The sequence below is a fragment of the Oncorhynchus masou genome, unplaced genomic scaffold, assembly GCF_036934945.1.
Source record: "Oncorhynchus masou masou isolate Uvic2021 unplaced genomic scaffold, UVic_Omas_1.1 unplaced_scaffold_1326, whole genome shotgun sequence".
Taxonomy (NCBI): domain Eukaryota; kingdom Metazoa; phylum Chordata; class Actinopteri; order Salmoniformes; family Salmonidae; genus Oncorhynchus; species Oncorhynchus masou.
In genome coordinates this window covers 120,027-140,503 of record NW_027003132.1, presented here as the reverse complement: position 1 = coordinate 140,503, position 20,477 = coordinate 120,027, and the positions used below count along the sequence as shown (strand labels likewise).

Here is a 20,477-nt window from a genome sequence, read left to right as displayed (position 1 = left end):
AGTGTGTTGTTATAATGCAGTGTGTTGTGTTATAATGCAGTGTGTTGTTATAATGCAATGTGTTGTGTTATAATGCAGTGTGTTGTGTTATAATGCAGTGTGTTGTGTTATAATGCAGTGTGTTGTTATAATGCAGTGTGTTGTTATAATGCAGTGTGTTGTGTGTTAGCGCAGCGTGTTGTGTTATAATGCAGTGTGTTGTTATAATGCAATGTGTTGTGTTATAATGCAGTGTGTTGTTATAATGCAATGTGTTGTGTTATAATGCAGTGTGTTGTTATAATGCAGTGTGTTGTTATAATGCAGTGTGTTGTGTGCTAATGCAGTGTGTTGTGTTATAATGCAGTGTGTTGTGTTAATGCAGTCTTTTGTGTTATAATGCAGTGTGTTGTGTGATAGTGCAGCGTGTTGTGTTATAATGCAGTGTGTTGTGCTATAATACAGTGTGTTGTTATAATGCAGTGTGTTGTGTTATAATGCAGTGTGTTGTGTTATAATGCAGTGTGTTGTGCTATATTACAGTGTGTTGTTATAATGCAGTGTGTTGTTATAATGCAGTGTGTTGTGTTATAATGCAGTGTGTTGTTATAATGCAGTGCGTTGTGTTATAATGCTGTGTGGTGTTCTCCCAGGTGTGTTAATGCTGTGTGGTGTTCTCCCAGGTGTGTTAATGCTGTGTGGTGTTCTCCCAGGTGTGTTTCTATGAGGTGGTGAGTCCTCTCAAAGCCCAGCTCTCTGAGCTCCATGTCAAGAGGAACAGCCTGACAGACGACCTGGAGACACACAGGACTGAGATCAAGGCCCTTATGAAGGTATATATATACACACACACACACACACACACACCACACCACACCACACCACACCACACCACACTATACGCGCGCACACACGCACGCACGCACGCACGCACGCGCACACACACACACAGAGGACAGATCAGAGCCTTCATTGAGGTACAGACAGAGAGAGGACAGATCAGAGCCTTCATTGAGGTACAGACAGAGAGAGGACAGATCAGAGCCTTCATTGAGGTACAGACAGAGAGAGGACAGATCAGAGCCTTCATGGAGGTTCAGACAGAGAGAGGACAGATCAGGGCCTTCATGAAGGTACAGACAGAGAGAGGACAGATCAGAGCCTTCATGGAGGTACAGACAGAGAGAGGACAGATCAGAGCCTTCACGAAGGTACAGACAGAGAGAGGACAGATCAGAGCCTTCATGGAGGTACAGACAGAGAGGACAGATCAGAGCCTTCATGGAGGACAGATCAGAGCCTTCATAGAGGTACAGACAGAGAGAGGACAGATCAGGGCCTTCACGAAGGTACAGACAGAGAGAGGACAGATCAGAGCCTTCATGGAGGTACAGACAGAGAGGACAGATCAGAGCCTTCATGGAGGTACAGACAGAGAGGGGACAGATCAGGGCCTTCATGGAGGTACAGACAGAGAGGACAGATCAGAGCCTTCATGGAGGTACAGACAGAGAGAGGACAGATCAGAGCCTTCATAGAGGTACAGACAGAGAGAGGACAGATCAGAGCCTTCATAGAGGTACAGACAGAGAGAGGACAGATCAGAGCCTTCATGGAGGTACAGACAGAGAGAGGACAGATCAGAGCCTTCATGGAGGTACAGACAGAGAGGACAGATCAGAGCCTTCATAGAGGTACAGACAGAGAGAGGACAGATCAGAGCCTTCATGGAGGTACAGACAGAGAGAGGACAGATCAGAGCCTTCATGGAGGTACAGACAGAGAGAGGACAGATCAGAGCCTTCATAGAGGTACAGACAGAGAGAGGACAGATCAGAGCCTTCATAGAGGACAGATCAGAGCCTTCATAGAGGTACAGACAGAGAGAGGACAGATCAGGGCCTTCACGAAGGTACAGACAGAGAGAGGACAGATCAGAGCCTTCATGGAGGTACAGACAGAGAGAGGACAGATCAGAACCTTCATGGATTTACAGACAGAGAGGACAGATCAGAGCCTTCATGGAGGTACAGACGAGGGGGGACAGATCAGATCCTTCACGGAGGTACAGACAGAGAGAGGACAGATCAGAGCCTTCATGGAGGTACAGACAGAGAGAGGACAGATCAGAGCCTTCATGGAGTTACAGACAGAGGACAGATTAAAGCCTTCTTGGAGGTACAGACAGAGAGAGGACAGATCAGAGCCTTCATAGAGGTACAGACAGAGAGAGGACAGATCAGAGCCTTCATGGAGGTTCAGACAGAGAGAGGACAGATCAGGGCCTTCATGAAGGTACAGACAGAGAGAGGACAGATCAGAGCCTTCATGGAGGTACAGACAGAGAGAGGACAGATCAGAGCCTTCATGGAGGTACAGATAGAGGACAGATCAGAGCCTTCATGGAGGTACAGACAGAGAGAGGACAGATCAGAGCCTTCATGGAGGTACAGACAGAGAGAGGACAGATCAGAGCCTTCACGAAGGTACAGACAGAGAGAGGACAGATCAGAGCCTTCATGGAGGTACAGACAGAGAGGACAGATCAGAGCCTTCATGGAGGACAGATCAGAGCCTTCATAGAGGTACAGACAGAGAGAGGACAGATCAGGGCCTTCACGAAGGTACAGACAGAGAGAGGACAGATCAGAGCCTTCATGGAGGTACAGACAGAGAGAGGACAGATCAGAGCCTTCATGGAGGTACAGACAGAGAGAGGACAGATCAGGGCCTTCATGGAGGTACAGACAGAGAGGACAGATCAGAGCCTTCATAGAGGTACAGACAGAGAGAGGACAGATCAGAGCCTTCATGGAGGTACAGACAGAGAGAGGACAGATCAGAGCCTTCATGGAGGTACAGACAGAGAGAGGACAGATCAGAGCCTTCATAGAGGTACAGACAGAGAGAGGACAGATCAGAGCCTTCATAGAGGACAGATCAGAGCCTTCATAGAGGTACAGACAGAGAGAGGACAGATCAGGGCCTTCACGAAGGTACAGACAGAGAGAGGACAGATCAGAGCCTTCATGGATTTACAGACAGAGAGGACAGATCAGAGCCTTCATGGAGGTACAGATGAGGGGGGACAGATCAGAGCCTTCACGGAGGTACAGACAGAGAGAGGACAGATCAGAGCCTTCATGGAGGTACAGACAGAGAGAGGACAGATCAGAGCCTTCATGGAGTTACAGACAGAGGACAGATTAAAGCCTTCTTGGAGGTACAGACAGAGAGAGGACAGATCAGAGCCTTCATAGAGGTACAGACAGAGAGAGGACAGATCAGAGCCTTCATGGAGGTACAGACAGAGAGAGGACAGATCAGAGCCTTCATAGAGGTACAGACAGAGAGAGGACAGATCAGAGCCTTCATGGAGGTTCAGACAGAGAGAGGACAGATCAGGGCCTTCATGGAGGTACAGACAGAGAGAGGACAGATCAGAGCCTTCATGGAGGTACAGACAGAGAGAGGACAGATCAGAGCCTTCATGGAGGTACAGATAGAGGACAGATCAGAGCCTTCATGGAGGTACAGACAGAGAGAGGACAGATCAGAGCCTTCATTGAGGTACAGACAGAGAGAGGACAGATCAGAGCCTTCATGGAGGTTCAGACAGAGAGAGGACAGATCAGGGCCTTCATGAAGGTACAGACAGAGAGAGGACAGATCAGAGCCTTCATGGAGGTACAGACAGAGAGAGGACAGATCAGAGCCTTCATTGAGGTACAGACAGAGAGAGGACAGATCAGAGCCTTCATGAAGGTACAGACAGAGAGAGGACAGATCAGAGCCTTCATGGAGGTACAGACAGAGAGAGGACAGATCAGAGCCTTCACGAAGGTACAGACAGAGAGAGGACAGATCAGAGCCTTCATGGAGGTACAGACAGAGAGGACAGATCAGAGCCTTCATGGAGGACAGATCAGAGCCTTCATAGAGGTACAGACAGAGAGAGGACAGATCAGGGCCTTCACGAAGGTACAGACAGAGAGAGGACAGATCAGAGCCTTCATGGAGGTACAGACAGAGAGGACAGATCAGAGCCTTCATGGAGGTACAGACAGAGAGGGGACAGATCAGGGCCTTCATGGAGGTACAGACAGAGAGGACAGATCAGAGCCTTCATGGAGGTACAGACAGAGAGAGGACAGATCAGAGCCTTCATAGAGGTACAGACAGAGAGAGGACAGATCAGAGCCTTCATAGAGGTACAGACAGAGAGAGGACAGATCAGAGCCTTCATGGAGGTACAGACAGAGAGAGACAGATCAGAGCCTTCATGGAGGTACAGACAGAGAGGACAGATCAGAGCCTTCATAGAGGTACAGACAGAGAGAGGACAGATCAGAGCCTTCATGGAGGTACAGACAGAGAGAGGACAGATCAGAGCCTTCATGGAGGTACAGACAGAGAGAGGACAGATCAGAGCCTTCATAGAGGTACAGACAGAGAGAGGACAGATCAGAGCCTTCATAGAGGACAGATCAGAGCCTTCATAGAGGTACAGACAGAGAGAGGACAGATCAGGGCCTTCACGAAGGTACAGACAGAGAGAGGACAGATCAGAGCCTTCATGGATTTACAGACAGAGAGGACAGATCAGAGCCTTCATGGAGGTACAGACGAGGGGGACAGATCAGAGCCTTCACGGAGGTACAGACAGAGAGAGGACAGATCAGAGCCTTCATGGAGGTACAGACAGAGAGAGGACAGATCAGAGCCTTCATGGAGTTACAGACAGAGGACAGATTAAAGCCTTCTTGGAGGTACAGACAGAGAGAGGACAGATCAGAGCCTTCATAGAGGTACAGACAGAGAGAGGACAGATCAGAGCCTTCATGGAGGTTCAGACAGAGAGAGGACAGATCAGGGCCTTCATGAAGGTACAGACAGAGAGAGGACAGATCAGAGCCTTCATGGAGGTACAGACAGAGAGAGGACAGATCAGAGCCTTCATGGAGGTACAGATAGAGGACAGATCAGAGCCTTCATGGAGGTACAGACAGAGAGAGGACAGATCAGAGCCTTCATTGAGGTACAGACAGAGAGAGGACAGATCAGAGCCTTCATGGAGGTTCAGACAGAGAGAGGACAGATCAGGGCCTTCATGAAGGTACAGACAGAGAGAGGACAGATCAGAGCCTTCATGGAGGTACAGACAGAGAGAGGACAGATCAGAGCCTTCATTGAGGTACAGACAGAGAGAGGACAGATCAGAGCCTTCATGGAGGTTCAGACAGAGAGAGGACAGATCAGGGCCTTCATGAAGGTACAGACAGAGAGAGGACAGATCAGAGCCTTCATGGAGGTACAGACAGAGAGGACAGATCAGAGCCTTCATGGAGTACAGATCAGAGCCTTCATAGAGGTACAGACAGAGAGAGGACAGATCAGGGCCTTCACGAAGGTACAGACAGAGAGAGGACAGATCAGAGCCTTCATGGAGGTACAGACAGAGAGGACAGATCAGAGCCTTCATGGAGGTACAGACAGAGAGGGGACAGATCAGGGCCTTCATGGAGGTACAGACAGAGAGGACAGATCAGAGCCTTCATGGAGGTACAGACAGAGAGAGGACAGATCAGAGCCTTCATAGAGGTACAGACAGAGAGAGGACAGATCAGAGCCTTCATAGAGGTACAGACAGAGAGAGGACAGATCAGAGCCTTCATGGAGGTACAGACAGAGAGAGGACAGATCAGAGCCTTCATGGAGGTACAGACATAGAGGACAGATCAGAGCCTTCATAGAGGTACAGACAGAGTGAGGACAGATCAGAGCCTTCATGGAGGTACAGACAGAGAGAGGACAGATCAGAGCCTTCATGGAGGTACAGACAGAGAGAGGACAGATCAGAGCCTTCATAGAGGTACAGACAGAGAGAGGACAGATCAGAGCCTTCATAGAGGACAGATCAGAGCCTTCATAGAGGTACAGACAGAGAGAGGACAGATCAGGGCCTTCACGAAGGTACAGACAGAGAGAGGACAGATCAGAGCCTTCATTGATTTACAGACAGAGAGGACAGATCAGAGCCTTCATGGAGGTACAGACGAGGGGGGACAGATCAGAGCCTTCACGGAGGTACAGACAGAGAGAGGACAGATCAGAGCCTTCATGGAGGTACAGACAGAGAGAGGACAGATCAGAGCCTTCATGGAGTTACAGACAGAGGACAGATTAAAGCCTTCATGGAGGTACAGACAGAGAGAGGACAGATCAGAGCCTTCATAGAGGTACAGACAGAGAGAGGACAGATCAGAGCCTTCATGGAGGTACAGACAGAGAGAGGACAGATCAGAGCCTTCATGGAGGTACAGATAGAGGACAGATCAGAGCCTTCATGGAGGTACAGACAGAGAGAGGACAGATCAGAGCCTTCATAGAGGTACAGACAGAGAGAGGACAGATCAGAGCCTTCATGGAGGTACAGACAGAGAGAGGACAGATCAGAGCCTTCATGGAGGTACAGACAGAGAGAGGACAGATCAGAACCTTCATAGAGGTACAGACAGAGAGAGGACAGATCAGAGCCTTCATGGAGGTACAGACAGAGAGAGGACAGATCAGAGCCTTCATAGAGGTACAGACAGAGAGAGGACAGATCAGAGCCTTCATGGAGGTACAGACAGAGAGAGGACAGATCAGAGCCTTCATGGAGGTACAGACAGAGAGAGGACAGATCAGAGCCTTCATAGAGGTACAGACAGAGAGAGGACAGATCAGAGCCTTCATAGAGGTACAGACAGAGAGAGGACAGATCAGAGCCTTCAATGAGGTACAGACAGAGAGAGGACAGATCAGAGCCTTCATGGAGGTACAGACAGAGAGAGGACAGATCAGAGCCTTCATAGAGGACAGACAGAGAGAGGACAGATCAGAGCCTTCATGGAGGTACAGACAGAGGACAGATTAAAGCCTTCATGGAGGTACAGACAGACAGAGGACAGATCAGAGCCTTCATAGAGGTACAGACAGACAGAGGACAGATCAGAGCCTTCATGGAGGTACAGACAGAGAGAGGACAGATCAGGGCCTTCATAGAGGACAGACAGAGAGAGGACAGATCAGAGCCTTCATGGAGGTACAGACAGAGAGAGGACAGATCAGAGCCTTCATGGAGGTACAGACAGAGGACAGATCAGAGCCTTCATGGAGGTACAGACAGAGAGAGGACAGATCAGAGCCTTCATGGAGGTACAGACAGAGAGAGGACAGATCAGAGCCTTCATGGAGGTACAGACAGAGAGAGGACAGATCAGAGCCTTCATGGAGGTACAGACAGAGAGGACAGATCAGAGCCTTCATGGAGGTACAGACAGAGAGAGGACAGATCAGAGCCTTCATGGAGGTACAGACAGAGAGGACAGATCAGAGCCTTCATGGAGGTACAGACAGAGAGAGGACAGATCAGAGCCTTCATAGAGGTACAGACAGAGAGAGGACAGATCAGAGCCTTCATAGAGGTACAGACAGAGAGAGGACAGATCAGAGCCTTCATGGAGGTACAGACAGAGAGGACAGATCAGAGCCTTCATGGAGGTACAGACAGAGAGAGGACAGATCAGAGCCTTCATAGAGGTACAGACAGAGAGGACAGATCAGAGCCTTCATAGAGGTACAGACAGAGAGAGGACAGATCAGAGCCTTCATAGAGGTACAGACAGAGAGAGGACAGATCAGAGCCTTCATAGAGGTACTGTACTGGACCTGTGAATCACAAGAGACTGTGTTAGCCCGCTGAGCACAAGGCTAAATCTCAGCGAGCTATAACGCAAGTGTTCACGTCTCCGGCGTGGTCACTACTGGCTGGTTTGGTTCTGCAGCTTCGGCAGTTTCTAAGAGGGGCGTTATTGTTTGTCTCAGAACAGTGTCGGCCCATGTGATTGTATTGTAACCTTCCCCCTGTGGTGTAGAGTTACGAGGAGGAGCGCAGGGTGAGGTCAGAGCTGGAGGTCAGGAACCAGAGACTAACTCTGGAGCTGGCTGACACTAAAGGGCTCATCCAGGAGGGAGACTTCAAGCGGGACAACTACTCTAACATCAAACGGTAAGAGAGAGAGAGAGAGGGGGAGGAAAGACCACCTCTGTTTTCAGCAAGTGTCCCTGTCAGATCAAATGTCTGGAGAAGGATTTACAAAATGGAATATTTCACTTTGAAAAATGTATTTATATGTTTAGACATTTAGAAGCTCAACGTCGATCTTTCCTTCCTTTCCAGTGAGCGGGATGCGTTTGAGTGTGAGGTGAGAGAGTTGAGGAAGAGGCTGGAGCTGCTGGAGATGACTCATGAGGTCCAGACCAGGGAGAGGAATGAGCTGAGTCGAGAGGTACAACACCAACCTGGATACTACTGCTACCTGCCTAACACCTTGATGTTGCCAACACGGGACACAGTGCCACTGATTGGCTGATCGATGTTGTCTCACCTTCCTTAGTGGAAGATACTGACTGGAAGTCCCTCAATTACAGCATCTGCTAAATGACAACATGTCACGTTAAATGTCCTCCAGCAGATGGCGCCCCTCCTCCAGATGGATAGACTACCCCTAACCCCTCTGTCCTCCAGCAGATGGCGCCCCTCCCCCAGATGGATTGACTACCTCTAACCCCTCTGTCCTCCAGGTGTCTACTCTGCAGCTGACAGTGACCCTCCTCCAGATGGATTGACTACCTCTAACCCCTCTGTCCTCCAGGTGTCTGCAGCAGACAGTGACCCTCCTCCAGATGGATTGACTACCTCTAACCCCTCTGTCCTCCAGGTGTCTGCAGCAGACAGTGACCCTCCTCCAGATGGATTGACTACCTCTAACCCCTCTGTCCTCCAGGTGTCTGCAGCAGACAGTGACCCTCCTCCAGATGGATTGACTACCTCTATCCCCTCTGTCCTCCAGGTGTCTGCAGCAGACAGTGACCCACCTCCAGATGGATTGACTACCTCTAACCCCTCTGTCCTCCAGGTGTCTACTCTGCAGCAGACAGTGACCCTCCTCCAGATGGATTGACCACCTCTAACCCCTTTGTCCTCCAGGTGTCTACTCTGCAGCAGACAGTGACCCTCCTCCAGATGGATTGACTACCTCTATCCCCTCTGTCCTCCAGCAGACAGTGACCCTCCTCCAGATGGATTGACCACCTCTAACCCCTCTGTCCTCCAGGTGTCTACTCTGCAGCAGACAGTGACCCTCCTCCAGATGGATTGACCACCTCTAACCCCTCTGTCCTCCAGGTGTCTGCAGCAGACAGTGACCTTCCTCCAGATGGATTGACTACCTCTATCCCCTCTGTCCTCCAGGTGTCTGCTGCAGACAGTGACCTTCCTCCAGATGGATTGACTACCCCTAACCCCTCTGTCCTCCAGCAGACGGTGCCCCTCCTCCAGATGGATTGACTACCTCTAACCCCTCTGTCCTCCAGGTGTCTGCAGCAGACAGTGACCCTCCTCCAGATGGATTGACTACCTCTAACCCCTCTGTCCTCCAGGTGTCTGCAGCAGACGGTGCCCCTCCTCCAGATGGATTGACTACCTCTAACCCCTCTGTCCTCCAGGTGTCAGTGACCCTCCTCCAGATGGATTGACTACCTCTATCCCCTCTGTCCTCCAGGTGTCTACTCTGCAGCAGACAGTGGCCCTCCTCCAGATGGATAGACTACCCCTAACCCCTCTGTCCTCCAGCAGACGGTGCCCCTCCTCCAGATGGATTGACTACCTCTAACCCCTCTGTCCTCCAGGTGTCTGCAGCAGACAGTGACCCTCCTCCAGATGGATTGACTACCTCTAACCCCTCTGTCCTCCAGGTGTCTGCAGCAGACGGTGCCCCTCCTCCAGATGGATTGACTACCTCTAACCCCTCTGTCCTCCAGGTGTCTGCAGCAGACAGTGACCCTCCTCCAGATGGATTGACCACCTCTATCCCCTCTGTCCTCCAGGTGTCTGCAGCAGACAGTGACCCTCCTCCAGATGGATTGACTACCTCTATCCCCTCTGTCCTCCAGGTGTCTACTCTGCTGCAGATGGTGCCCCTCCTCCAGATGGATTGACCACCTCTAACCCCTCTGTCCTCCAGGTGTCTACTCTGCAGCAGACAGTGACCCTCCTCCAGAAGGATAAGGAATATGTTCACAGACAGAGCATGGAGCTGAATGTCCGCTGTGCCCACCAGGAAGACCGTCTAGAGAGGCTGCAGACCCAGCTGGACGACGCCCAGAGGGCCAGGGAGGAGGTCTATCACAAATACATCGCTTCTAGGTCAGTACTCCTCCCTAACCCTAACCCAGAGGGCCAGGGAGGAGGTCTATCACAAATACATCGCTTCTAGGTCAGTACTCCTCCCTAACCCTTCTATATCAGTACCCCTCCCTAACCCTCCTAGGTCAGTACTCCTCCCTAACCCTTCTATATCAGTACCCCTCCCTAACCCTTCTATATCAGTACCCCTCCCTAACCCTTCTATATCAGTACCCCTCCCTAACCCTTCTAGGTCGGTACCCCACCCTAACCCTCCTAGGTCGGTACCCCACCCTAACCCTTCTAGGTCGGTACCCCTCCCTAACCCTTCTATATCAGTACTCCTCCCTAACCCTTCTAGGTCGGTACCCCTCCCTAACCCTTCTATATCAGTTCCCCTCCCTAACTCTTCTATATCAGTACTCCTCCCTAACGCTTCTATATCAGTACCCCTCCCTAACCCTTCTAAATCAGTACCCCTCCCTAACCCTTCTATATCAGTACTCCTCCCTAACCCTTCTATATCAGTACCCCTCCCTAACCCTTCTAGGTCAGTACCCCTCCCTAACCCTTCTATATCAGTTCCCCTCCCTAACTCTTCTATATCAGTACTCCTCCCTAACCCTTCTATATCAGTACTCCTCCCTAACCCTTCTATATCAGTACTCCTCCCTAACCCTTCTATATCAGTACCCCTCCCTAACCCTTCTATATCAGTACTCCTCCCTAACCCTTCTATATCAGTACCCCTCCCTAACCCTTCTAGGTCAGTACCCCTCCCTAACCCTTCTATATCAGTACTCCTCCCTAACCCTTCTAGGTCAGTACCCCTCCCTAACCCTTCTATATCAGTACCCCTCCCTAACCCTTCTATATCAGTACCCCACCCTAACCCTTCTATATCAGTACTCCTCTCTAACCCTTCTATATCAGTACCCCTCCCTAACCCTTCTAGGTCAGTACCCCACCCCAACCCTTCTATATCAGTACTCCTCCCTAACCCTTCTATATCAGTACTCCTCCCTAACCCTTCTATATCAGTACTCCTCCCTAACCCTTCTATATCAGTACTCCTCCCTAACCCTTCTATATCAGTACTCCTCCCTAACCCTTCTATATCAGTACTCCTCCCTAACCCTTCTATATCAGTTCTCCTCCCTAACCCTTCTATATCAGTACCCCTCCCTAACCCTCCTAGGTCAGTACTCCTCCCTAACCCTTCTATATCAGTACTCCTCCCTAACCCTTCTATATCAGTACTCCTCCCTAACCCTTCTATTTCAGTACTCCTCCTTAACCCTTCTATTTCAGTACTCCTCCTTAACCCTTCTATATCAGTACTCCACCCTAACCCTTCTATATCAGTACTCCTCCCTAACCCTTCTATATCAGTACTCCTCCCTAACCCTTCTATTTCAGTACCCCACCCTAACCCTTCTATATCAGTACCCCTCCCTAACCCTTCTATATCAGTACTCCTCCCTAACCCTTCTATATCAGTACTCCTCCCTAACCCTTCTATATCAGTACTCCTCCCTAACCCTTCTATATCAGTACCCCTCCCTAACCCTTCTATATCAGTACCCCTCCCTAACCCTTCTATATCAGTACTCCTCCCTAACCCTTCTAGGTCAGTACCCCTCCCTAACCCTTCTATATCAGTACTCCTCCCTAACCCTTCTAGGTCAGTACTCCTCCCTAACCCTTCTATATCAGTACTCCTCCCTAACCCTTCTATATCAGTACTCCTCCCTAACCCTTCTATATCAGTACTCCTCCCTAACCCTTCTATATCAGTTCTCCTCCCTAACCCTTCTATATCAGTACTCCTCCCTTCTAGGTCAGTACCCCTCCCTAACCCTTCTATATCAGTACTCCTCCCTAACCCTTCTATATCAGTACTCCTCCCTAACCCTTCTATATCAGTACCCCTCCCTAACCCTTCTATATCAGTACTCCTCCCTAACCCTTCTATATCAGTACTCCTCCCTAACCCTTCTATATCAGTACTCCTCCCTAACCCTTCTATATCAGTACCCCTCCCTTCTAGGTCAGTACCCCTCCCTAACCCTTCTATATCAGTACTCCTCCCTAACCCTTCTATATCAGTACTCCTCCCTAACCCTTCTATATCAGTACCCCTCCCTAACCCTTCTATATCAGTACTCCTCCCTAACCCTTCTATATCAGTACTCCTCCCTAACCCTTCTATATCAGTACCCCTCCCTAACCCTTCTATATCAGTACTCCTCCCTAACCCTTCTATATCAGTTCTCCTCCCTAACCCTTCTATATCAGTACTCCTCCCTTCTAGGTCAGTACCCCTCCCTAACCCTTCTATATCAGTACTCCTCCCTAACCCTTCTATATCAGTACTCCTCCCTAACCCTTCTATATCAGTACCCCTCCCTAACCCTTCTAGGTCAGTACCCCTCCCTAACCCTTCTATATCAGTACCCCTCCCTAACCCTTCTATATCAGTACTCCTCCCTAACCCTTCTATATCAGTACCCCTCCCTAACCCTTCTATATCAGTACCCCACCCTAACCCTTCTATATCAGTACTCCTCCCTAACCCTTCTATATCAGTACCCCTCCCTAACCCTTCTATATCAGTACCCCTCCCTAACCCTTCTATATCAGTACTCCTCCCTAACCCTTCTATATCAGTACTCCTCCCTAACCCTTCTATATCAGTACTCCTCCCTAACCCTTCTATATCAGTACCCCTCCCTAACCCTTCTATATCAGTACCCCTCCCTAACCCTTCTATATCAGTACTCCTCCCTAACCCTTCTATATCAGTACTCCTCCCTAACCCTTCTAGGTCAGTACTCCTCCCTAACCCTTCTATATCAGTACTCCTCCCTAACCCTTCTATATCAGTACTCCTCCCTAACCCTTCTAGGTCAGTACTCCTCCCTAACCCTTCTATATCAGTACTCCTCCCTAACCCTTCTATATCAGTACTCCTCCCTAACCCTTCTATATCAGTACTCCTCCCTAACCCTTCTATATCAGTACCCCTCCCTAACCCTTCTATATCAGTACTCCTCCCTAACCCTTCTAGGTCAGTACTCCTCCCTAACCCTTCTAGGTCAGTACCCCTCCCTAACCCTTCTATATCAGTACTCCTCCCTAACCCTTCTATATCAGTACCCCTCCCTAACCCTTCTATATCAGTACCCCTCCCTAACCCTTCTATATCAGTACCCCTCCCTAACCCTTCTATATCAGTACTCCTCCCTAACCCTTCTATATCAGTACTCCTCCCTAACCCTTCTATATCAGTACCCCTCCCTAACCCTTCTATATCAGTACTCCACCCTAACCCTTCTATATCAGTACTCCTCCCTAACCCTTCTATATCAGTACCCCTCCCTAACCCTTCTATATCAGTACTCCTCCCTAACCCTTCTATATCAGTACCCCTCCCTAACCCTTCTATATCAGTACCCCTCCCTAACCCTTCTATATCAGTACTCCTCCCTAACCCTTCTATATCAGTACCCCTCCCTAACCCTTCTATATCAGTACCCCTCCCTAACCCTTCTAGGTCAGTACTCCTCCCTAACCCTTCTATATCAGTACTCCTCCCTAACCCTTCTATATCAGTACTCCTCCCTAACCCTCCTAGGTCAGTACTCCTCCCTAACCCTTCTATATCAGTACCCCTCCCTAACCCTTCTAGGTCAGTACTCCTCCCTAACCCTTCTATATCAGTACCCCTCCCTAACCCTTCTATATCAGTACTCCTCCCTAACCCTTCTAGGTCAGTACTCCTCCCTAACCCTTCTATATCAGTACTCCTCCCTAACCCTTCTATATCAGTACTCCTCCCTAACCCTTCTAGGTCAGTACTCCTCCCTAACCCTTCTATATCAGTACCCCTCCCTAACCCTTCTATATCAGTACTCCTCCCTAACCCTTCTAGGTCAGTACTCCTCCCTAACCCTTCTATATCAGTACTCCTCCCTAACCCTTCTATATCAGTACTCCTCCCTAACCCTTCTAGGTCAGTACTCCTCCCTAACCCTTCTATATCAGTACTCCTCCCTAACCCTTCTAGGTCAGTACTCCTCCCTAACCCTTCTATATCAGTACCCCTCCCTAACCCTTCTATATCAGTACCCCTCCCTAACCCTTCTATATCAGTACTCCTCCCTAACCCTTCTATATCAGTACTCCTCCCTAACCCTTCTATATCAGTACTCCTCCCTAACCCTTCTATATCAGTACTCCTCCCTAACCCTTCTATATCAGTACTCCTCCCTAACCCTTCTATATCAGTACTCCTCCCTAACCCTTCTAGGTCAGTACTCCTCCCTATCCCTTCTAGGTCAGTACTCCTCCCTAACCCTTCTATATCAGTACCCCTCCCTAACCCTTCTATATCAGTACTCCTCCCTAACCCTTCTATATCAGTACTCCTCCCTAACCCTTCTATATCAGTACTCCTCCCTAACCCTTCTATATCAGTACTCCTCCCTAACCCTTCTATATCAGTACCCCTCCCTAACCCTTCTATATCAGTACCCCTCCCTAACCCTTCTATATCAGTACCCCTCCCTAACCCTTCTATATCAGTACTCCTCCCTAACCCTTCTATATCAGTACTCCTCCCTAACCCTTCTATATCAGTACCCCTCCCTAACCCTTCTATATCAGTACTCCACCCTAACCCTTCTATATCAGTACTCCTCCCTAACCCTTCTATATCAGTACCCCTCCCTAACCCTTCTATATCAGTACTCCTCCCTAACCCTTCTATATCAGTACCCCTCCCTAACCCTTCTATATCAGTACCCCTCCCTAACCCTTCTATATCAGTACTCCTCCCTAACCCTTCTATATCAGTACTCCTCCCTAACCCTTCTAGGTCAGTACTCCTCCCTAACCCTTCTATATCAGTACCCCTCCCTAACCCTTCTATATCAGTACCCCTCCCTAACCCTTCTATATCAGTACTCCTCCCTAACCCTTCTATATCAGTACTCCTCCCTAACCCTTCTAGGTCAGTACTCCTCCCTATCCCTTCTAGGTCAGTACTCCTCCCTAACCCTTCTATATCAGTACCCCTCCCTAACCCTTCTATATCAGTACTCCTCCCTAACCCTTCTATATCAGTACTCCTCCCTAACCCTTCTATATCAGTACCCCTCCCTAACCCTTCTATATCAGTACTCCACCCTAACCCTTCTATATCAGTACTCCTCCCTAACCCTTCTATATCAGTACCCCTCCCTAACCCTTCTATATCAGTACTCCTCCCTAACCCTTCTATATCAGTACCCCTCCCTAACCCTTCTATATCAGTACCCCTCCCTAACCCTTCTATATCAGTACTCCTCCCTAACCCTTCTATATCAGTACTCCTCCCTAACCCTTCTAGGTCAGTACTCCTCCCTAACCCTTCTATATCAGTACCCCTCCCTAACCCTTCTATATCAGTACCCCTCCCTAACCCTTCTATATCAGTACCCCTCCCTAACCCTTCTAGGTCAGTACTCCTCCCTAACCCTTCTATATCAGTACTCCTCCCTAACCCTTCTATATCAGTACTCCTCCCTAACCCTCCTAGGTCAGTACTCCTCCCTAACCCTTCTATATCAGTACCCCTCCCTAACCCTTCTAGGTCAGTACTCCTCCCTAACCCTTCTATATCAGTACCCCTCCCTAACCCTTCTATATCAGTACTCCTCCCTAACCCCTCTAGGTCAGTACTCCTCCCTAACCCTTCTATATCAGTACTCCTCCCTAACCCTTCTATATCAGTACTCCTCCCTAACCCTTCTAGGTCAGTACTCCTCCCTAACCCTTCTATATCAGTACCCCTCCCTAACCCTTCTATATCAGTACTCCTCCCTAACCCTTCTAGGTCAGTACTCCTCCCTAACCCTTCTATATCAGTACTCCTCCCTAACCCTTCTATATCAGTACTCCTCCCTAACCCTTCTAGGTCAGTACTCCTCCCTAACCCTTCTATATCAGTACTCCTCCCTAACCCTTCTAGGTCAGTACTCCTCCCTAACCCTTCTATATCAGTACCCCTCCCTAACCCTTCTATATCAGTACCCCTCCCTAACCCTTCTATATCAGTACTCCTCCCTAACCCTTCTATATCAGTACTCCTCCCTAACCCTTCTATATCAGTACTCCTCCCTAACCCTTCTATATCAGTACTCCTCCCTAACCCTTCTATATCAGTACTCCTCCCTAACCCTTCTATATCAGTACTCCTCCCTAACCCTTCTAGGTCAGTACTCCTCCCTATCCCTTCTAGGTCAGTACTCCTCCCTAACCCTTCTATATCAGTACCCCTCCCTAACCCTTCTATATCAGTACTCCTCCCTAACCCTTCTATATCAGTACTCCTCCCTAACCCTTCTATATCAGTACTCCTCCCTAACCCTTCTATATCAGTACTCCTCCCTAACCCTTCTATATCAGTACCCCTCCCTAACCCTTCTATATCAGTACCCCTCCCTAACCCTTCTAGGTCAGTACCCCTCCCTAACCCTTCTAGGTCAGTACCCCTCCCTAACCCTTCTATATCAGTACTCCTCCCTAACCCTTCTATATCAGTACTCCTCCCTAACCCTTCTATATCAGTACTCCTCCCTAACCTTTCTATATCAGTACCCCTCCCTAACCCTTCTAGGTCAGTACTCCTCCCTAACCCTTCTATATCAGTACTCCTCCCTAACCCTTCTATATCAGTACTCCTCCCTAACCCTTCTAGGTCAGTACTCCTCCCTAACCCTTCTAGGTCAGTACTCCTCCCTAACCCTTCTATATCAGTACTCCTCCCTAACCCTTCTATATCAGTACTCCTCCCTAACCCTTCTATATCAGTACCCCTCCCTAACCCTTCTAGGTCAGTACTCCTCCCTAACCCTTCTAGGTCAGTACCCCTCCCTAATCCTTCTAGGTCAGTACTCCTCCCTAACCCTTCTGGGTCAGTACCCCTCCCTAACCCTTCTAGGTCAGTACTCCTCCCTAACCCTTCTAGGTCAGTACCCCTCCCTAATCCTTCTAGGTCAGTACTCCTCCCTAACCCTTCTGGGTCAGTACCCCTCCCTAACCCTTCTAGGTCAGTACTCCTCCCTAACCCTTCTATATCAGTACCCCTCCCCAACCCTTCTAGGTCAGTACTCCTCCCTAACCCTTCTATATCAGTACCCCTCCCTAACCCTTCTATATCAGTACTCCTCCCTAACCCTTCTGGGTCAGTACCCCTCCCCAACCCTTCTAGGTCAGTACTCCTCCCTAACCCTTCTATATCAGTACTCCTCCCTAACCCTTCTATATCAGTACTCCTCCCTAACCCTTCTAGGTCAGTACTCCTCCCTAACCCTTCTATATCAGTACCCCTCCCCAACCCTTCTAGGTCAGTACTCCTCCCTAACCCTTCTATATCAGTACCCCTCCCTAACCCTTCTATATCAGTACTCCTCCCTAACCCTTCTGGGTCAGTACTCCTCCCTAACCCTTCTATATCAGTACCCCTCCCTAACCCTTCTATATCAGTACCCCTCCCTAACCCTTCTATATCAGTACCCCTCCCTAACCCTTCTGGGTCAGTACCCCTCCCTAACCCTTCTATATCAGTACTCCTCCCTAACCCTTCTATATCAGTACTCCTCCCTAACCCTTCTATATCAGTACTCCTCCCTAACCCTTCTATATCAGTACCCCTCCCTAACCCTTCTATATCAGTACCCCTCCCTAACCCTTCTATATCAGTACTCCTCCCTAACCCTTCTGGGTCAGTACCCCTCCCCAACCCTTCTAGGTCAGTACTCCTCCCTAACCCTTCTGGGTCAGTACCCATCCCTAACCCTTCTATATCAGTACTCCTCCCTAACCCTTCTGGGTCAGTACCCCTCCCTATCCCTTCTATATCAGTACTCCTCCCTAACCCTTCTGGGTCAGTACCCCTCCCCAACCCTTCTATATCAGTACTCCTCCCTAACCCTTCTATATCAGTACCCCTCCCTAACCCTTCTAGGTCAGTACTCCTCCCTAACCCTTCTATATCAGTACTCCTCCCTAACCCTTCTATATCAGTACTCCTCCCTAACCCTTCTATATCAGTACTCCTCCCTAACCCTTCTATATCAGTACTCCTCCCTAACCTTTCTATATCAGTACTCCTCCCTAACCCTTCTATATCAGTACTCCTCCCTAACCCTTCTATATCAGTACTCCTCCCTAACCCTTCTATATCAGTACCCCTCCCTAACCCTTCTGGGTCAGTACCCCTCCCTATCCCTTCTATATCAGTACTCCTCCCTAACCCTTCTGGGTCACTACCCCTCCCCAACCCTTCTAGGTCAGTACTCCTCCCTATCCCTTCTATATCAGTACTCCTCCCTAACCCTTCTGGGTCAGTACCCCTCCCCAACCCTTCTAGGTCAGTACTCCTCCCTAACCCTTCTATATCAGTACTCCTCCCTAACCCTTCTATATCAGTACTCCTCCCTAACCCTTCTATATCAGTACTCCTCCCTAACCCTTCTATATCAGTACTCCTCCCTAACCCTTCTAGGTCAGTACCCCTCCCTAACCCTTCTATATCAGTACTCCTCCCTAACCCTTCTAGGTCAGTACTCCTCCCTAACCCTTCTATATCAGTACTCCTCCCTAACCCTTCTATATCAGTACCCCTCCCTAACCCTTCTATATCAGTACTCCTCCCTAACCCTTCTAGGTCAGTACTCCTCCCTAACCCTTCTATATCAGTACCCCTCCCTAACCCTTCTATATCAGTACTCCTCCCTAACCCTTCTATATCAGTACTCCTCCCTAACCCTTCTATATCAGTACTCCTCCCTAACCTTTCTATATCAGTACTCCTCCCTAACCCTTCTATATCAGTACCCCTCCCTAACCCTTCTATATCAGTACCCCTCCCTAACCCTTCTAGGTCAGTACTCCACCCTAACCCTTCTATATCAGTACCCCTCCCTAACCCTTCTATATCAGTACTCCTCCCTAACCTTTCTATATCAGTACTCCTCCCTAACCCTTCTATATCAGTACTCCTCCCTAACCCTTCTATATCAATACTCCTCCCTAACCCTTCTATATCAGTACCCCTCCCTAACCCTTCTATATCAGTACTCCTCCCTAACCCTTCTAGGTCAGTACTCCTCCCTAACCCTTCTAGGTCAGTACCCCTCCCTAACCCTTCTATATCAGTACCCCACCCTAACCCTTCTATATCAGTACTCCTCCCTAACCCTTCTATATCAGTACTCCTCCCTAACCCTTCTAGGTCAGTACTCCTCCCTAACCCTTCTATATCAGTACCCCTCCCTAACCCTTCTATATCAGTACCCCACCCTAACCCTTCTATATCAGTACTCCTCCCTAACCCTTCTATATCAGTACTCCTCCCTAACCCTTCTATATCAGTACTCCTCCCCAACCCTTCTATATCAGTACTCCTCCCTAACCTTTCTATATCAGTACTCCTCCCTAACCCTTCTATATCAGTACTCCTCCCTAACCCTTCTATATCAGTACTCCTCCCTAACCCTTCTATATCAGTACCCCTCCCTAACCCTTCTATATCAGTACTCCTCCCTAACCCTTCTCTATCAGTACTCCTCCCTAACCTTTCTATATCAGTACTCCTCCCTAACCCTTCTAGGTCAGTACTCCTCCCTAACCCTTCTATATCAGTACCCCTCCCTAACCCTTCTATATCAGTACCCCTCCCTAACCCTTCTATATCAGTACTCCTCCCTAACCCTTCTATATCAGTACCCCTCCCTAACCCTTCTATATCAGTACTCCTCCCTAACCCTTCTATATCAGTACTCCTCCCTAACCCTCCTAGGTCAGTACTCCTCCCTAACCCTTCTATATCAGTACTCCTCCCTAACCCTTCTATATCAGTACTCCTCCCTAACCCTCCTAGGTCAGTACTCCTCCCTAACCCTTCTATATCAGTACTCCTCCCTAACCCTTCTATATCAGTACTCCTCCCTAACCCTTCTATATCAGTACTCCTCCCTAACCCTTCTATATCAGTACCCCTCCCTAACCCTTCTATATCAGTACTCCTCCCTAACCCTTCTATATCAGTACTCCTCCCTAACCCTCCTAGGTCAGTACTCCTCCCTAACCCTTCTATATCAGTACTCCTCCCTAACCCTTCTATATCAGTACTCCTCCCTAACCCTTCTATATCAGTACTCCTCCCTAACCCTTCTATATCAGTACTCCTCCCTAACCCTTCTGGGTCAGTACCCCTCCC

At 49.2% G+C, this 20,477-nt stretch overlaps 1 protein-coding gene across 1 annotated transcript in view; it reads left to right on the top strand.

The window, feature by feature from the left end:
• Positions 1-20,477, top strand: part of pibf1 (progesterone immunomodulatory binding factor 1) — a 104,809-nt gene that overhangs the window by 4,608 nt on the left and 79,724 nt on the right. The window contains exons 4-7 of the mRNA XM_064958695.1: positions 693-812; positions 7,899-8,032; positions 8,204-8,312; positions 10,050-10,231. Of these exons, the coding sequence (XP_064814767.1) occupies positions 693-812; positions 7,899-8,032; positions 8,204-8,312; positions 10,050-10,231 (545 nt within the window). The remainder of the gene's footprint in view (positions 1-692; positions 813-7,898; positions 8,033-8,203; positions 8,313-10,049; positions 10,232-20,477) is intronic.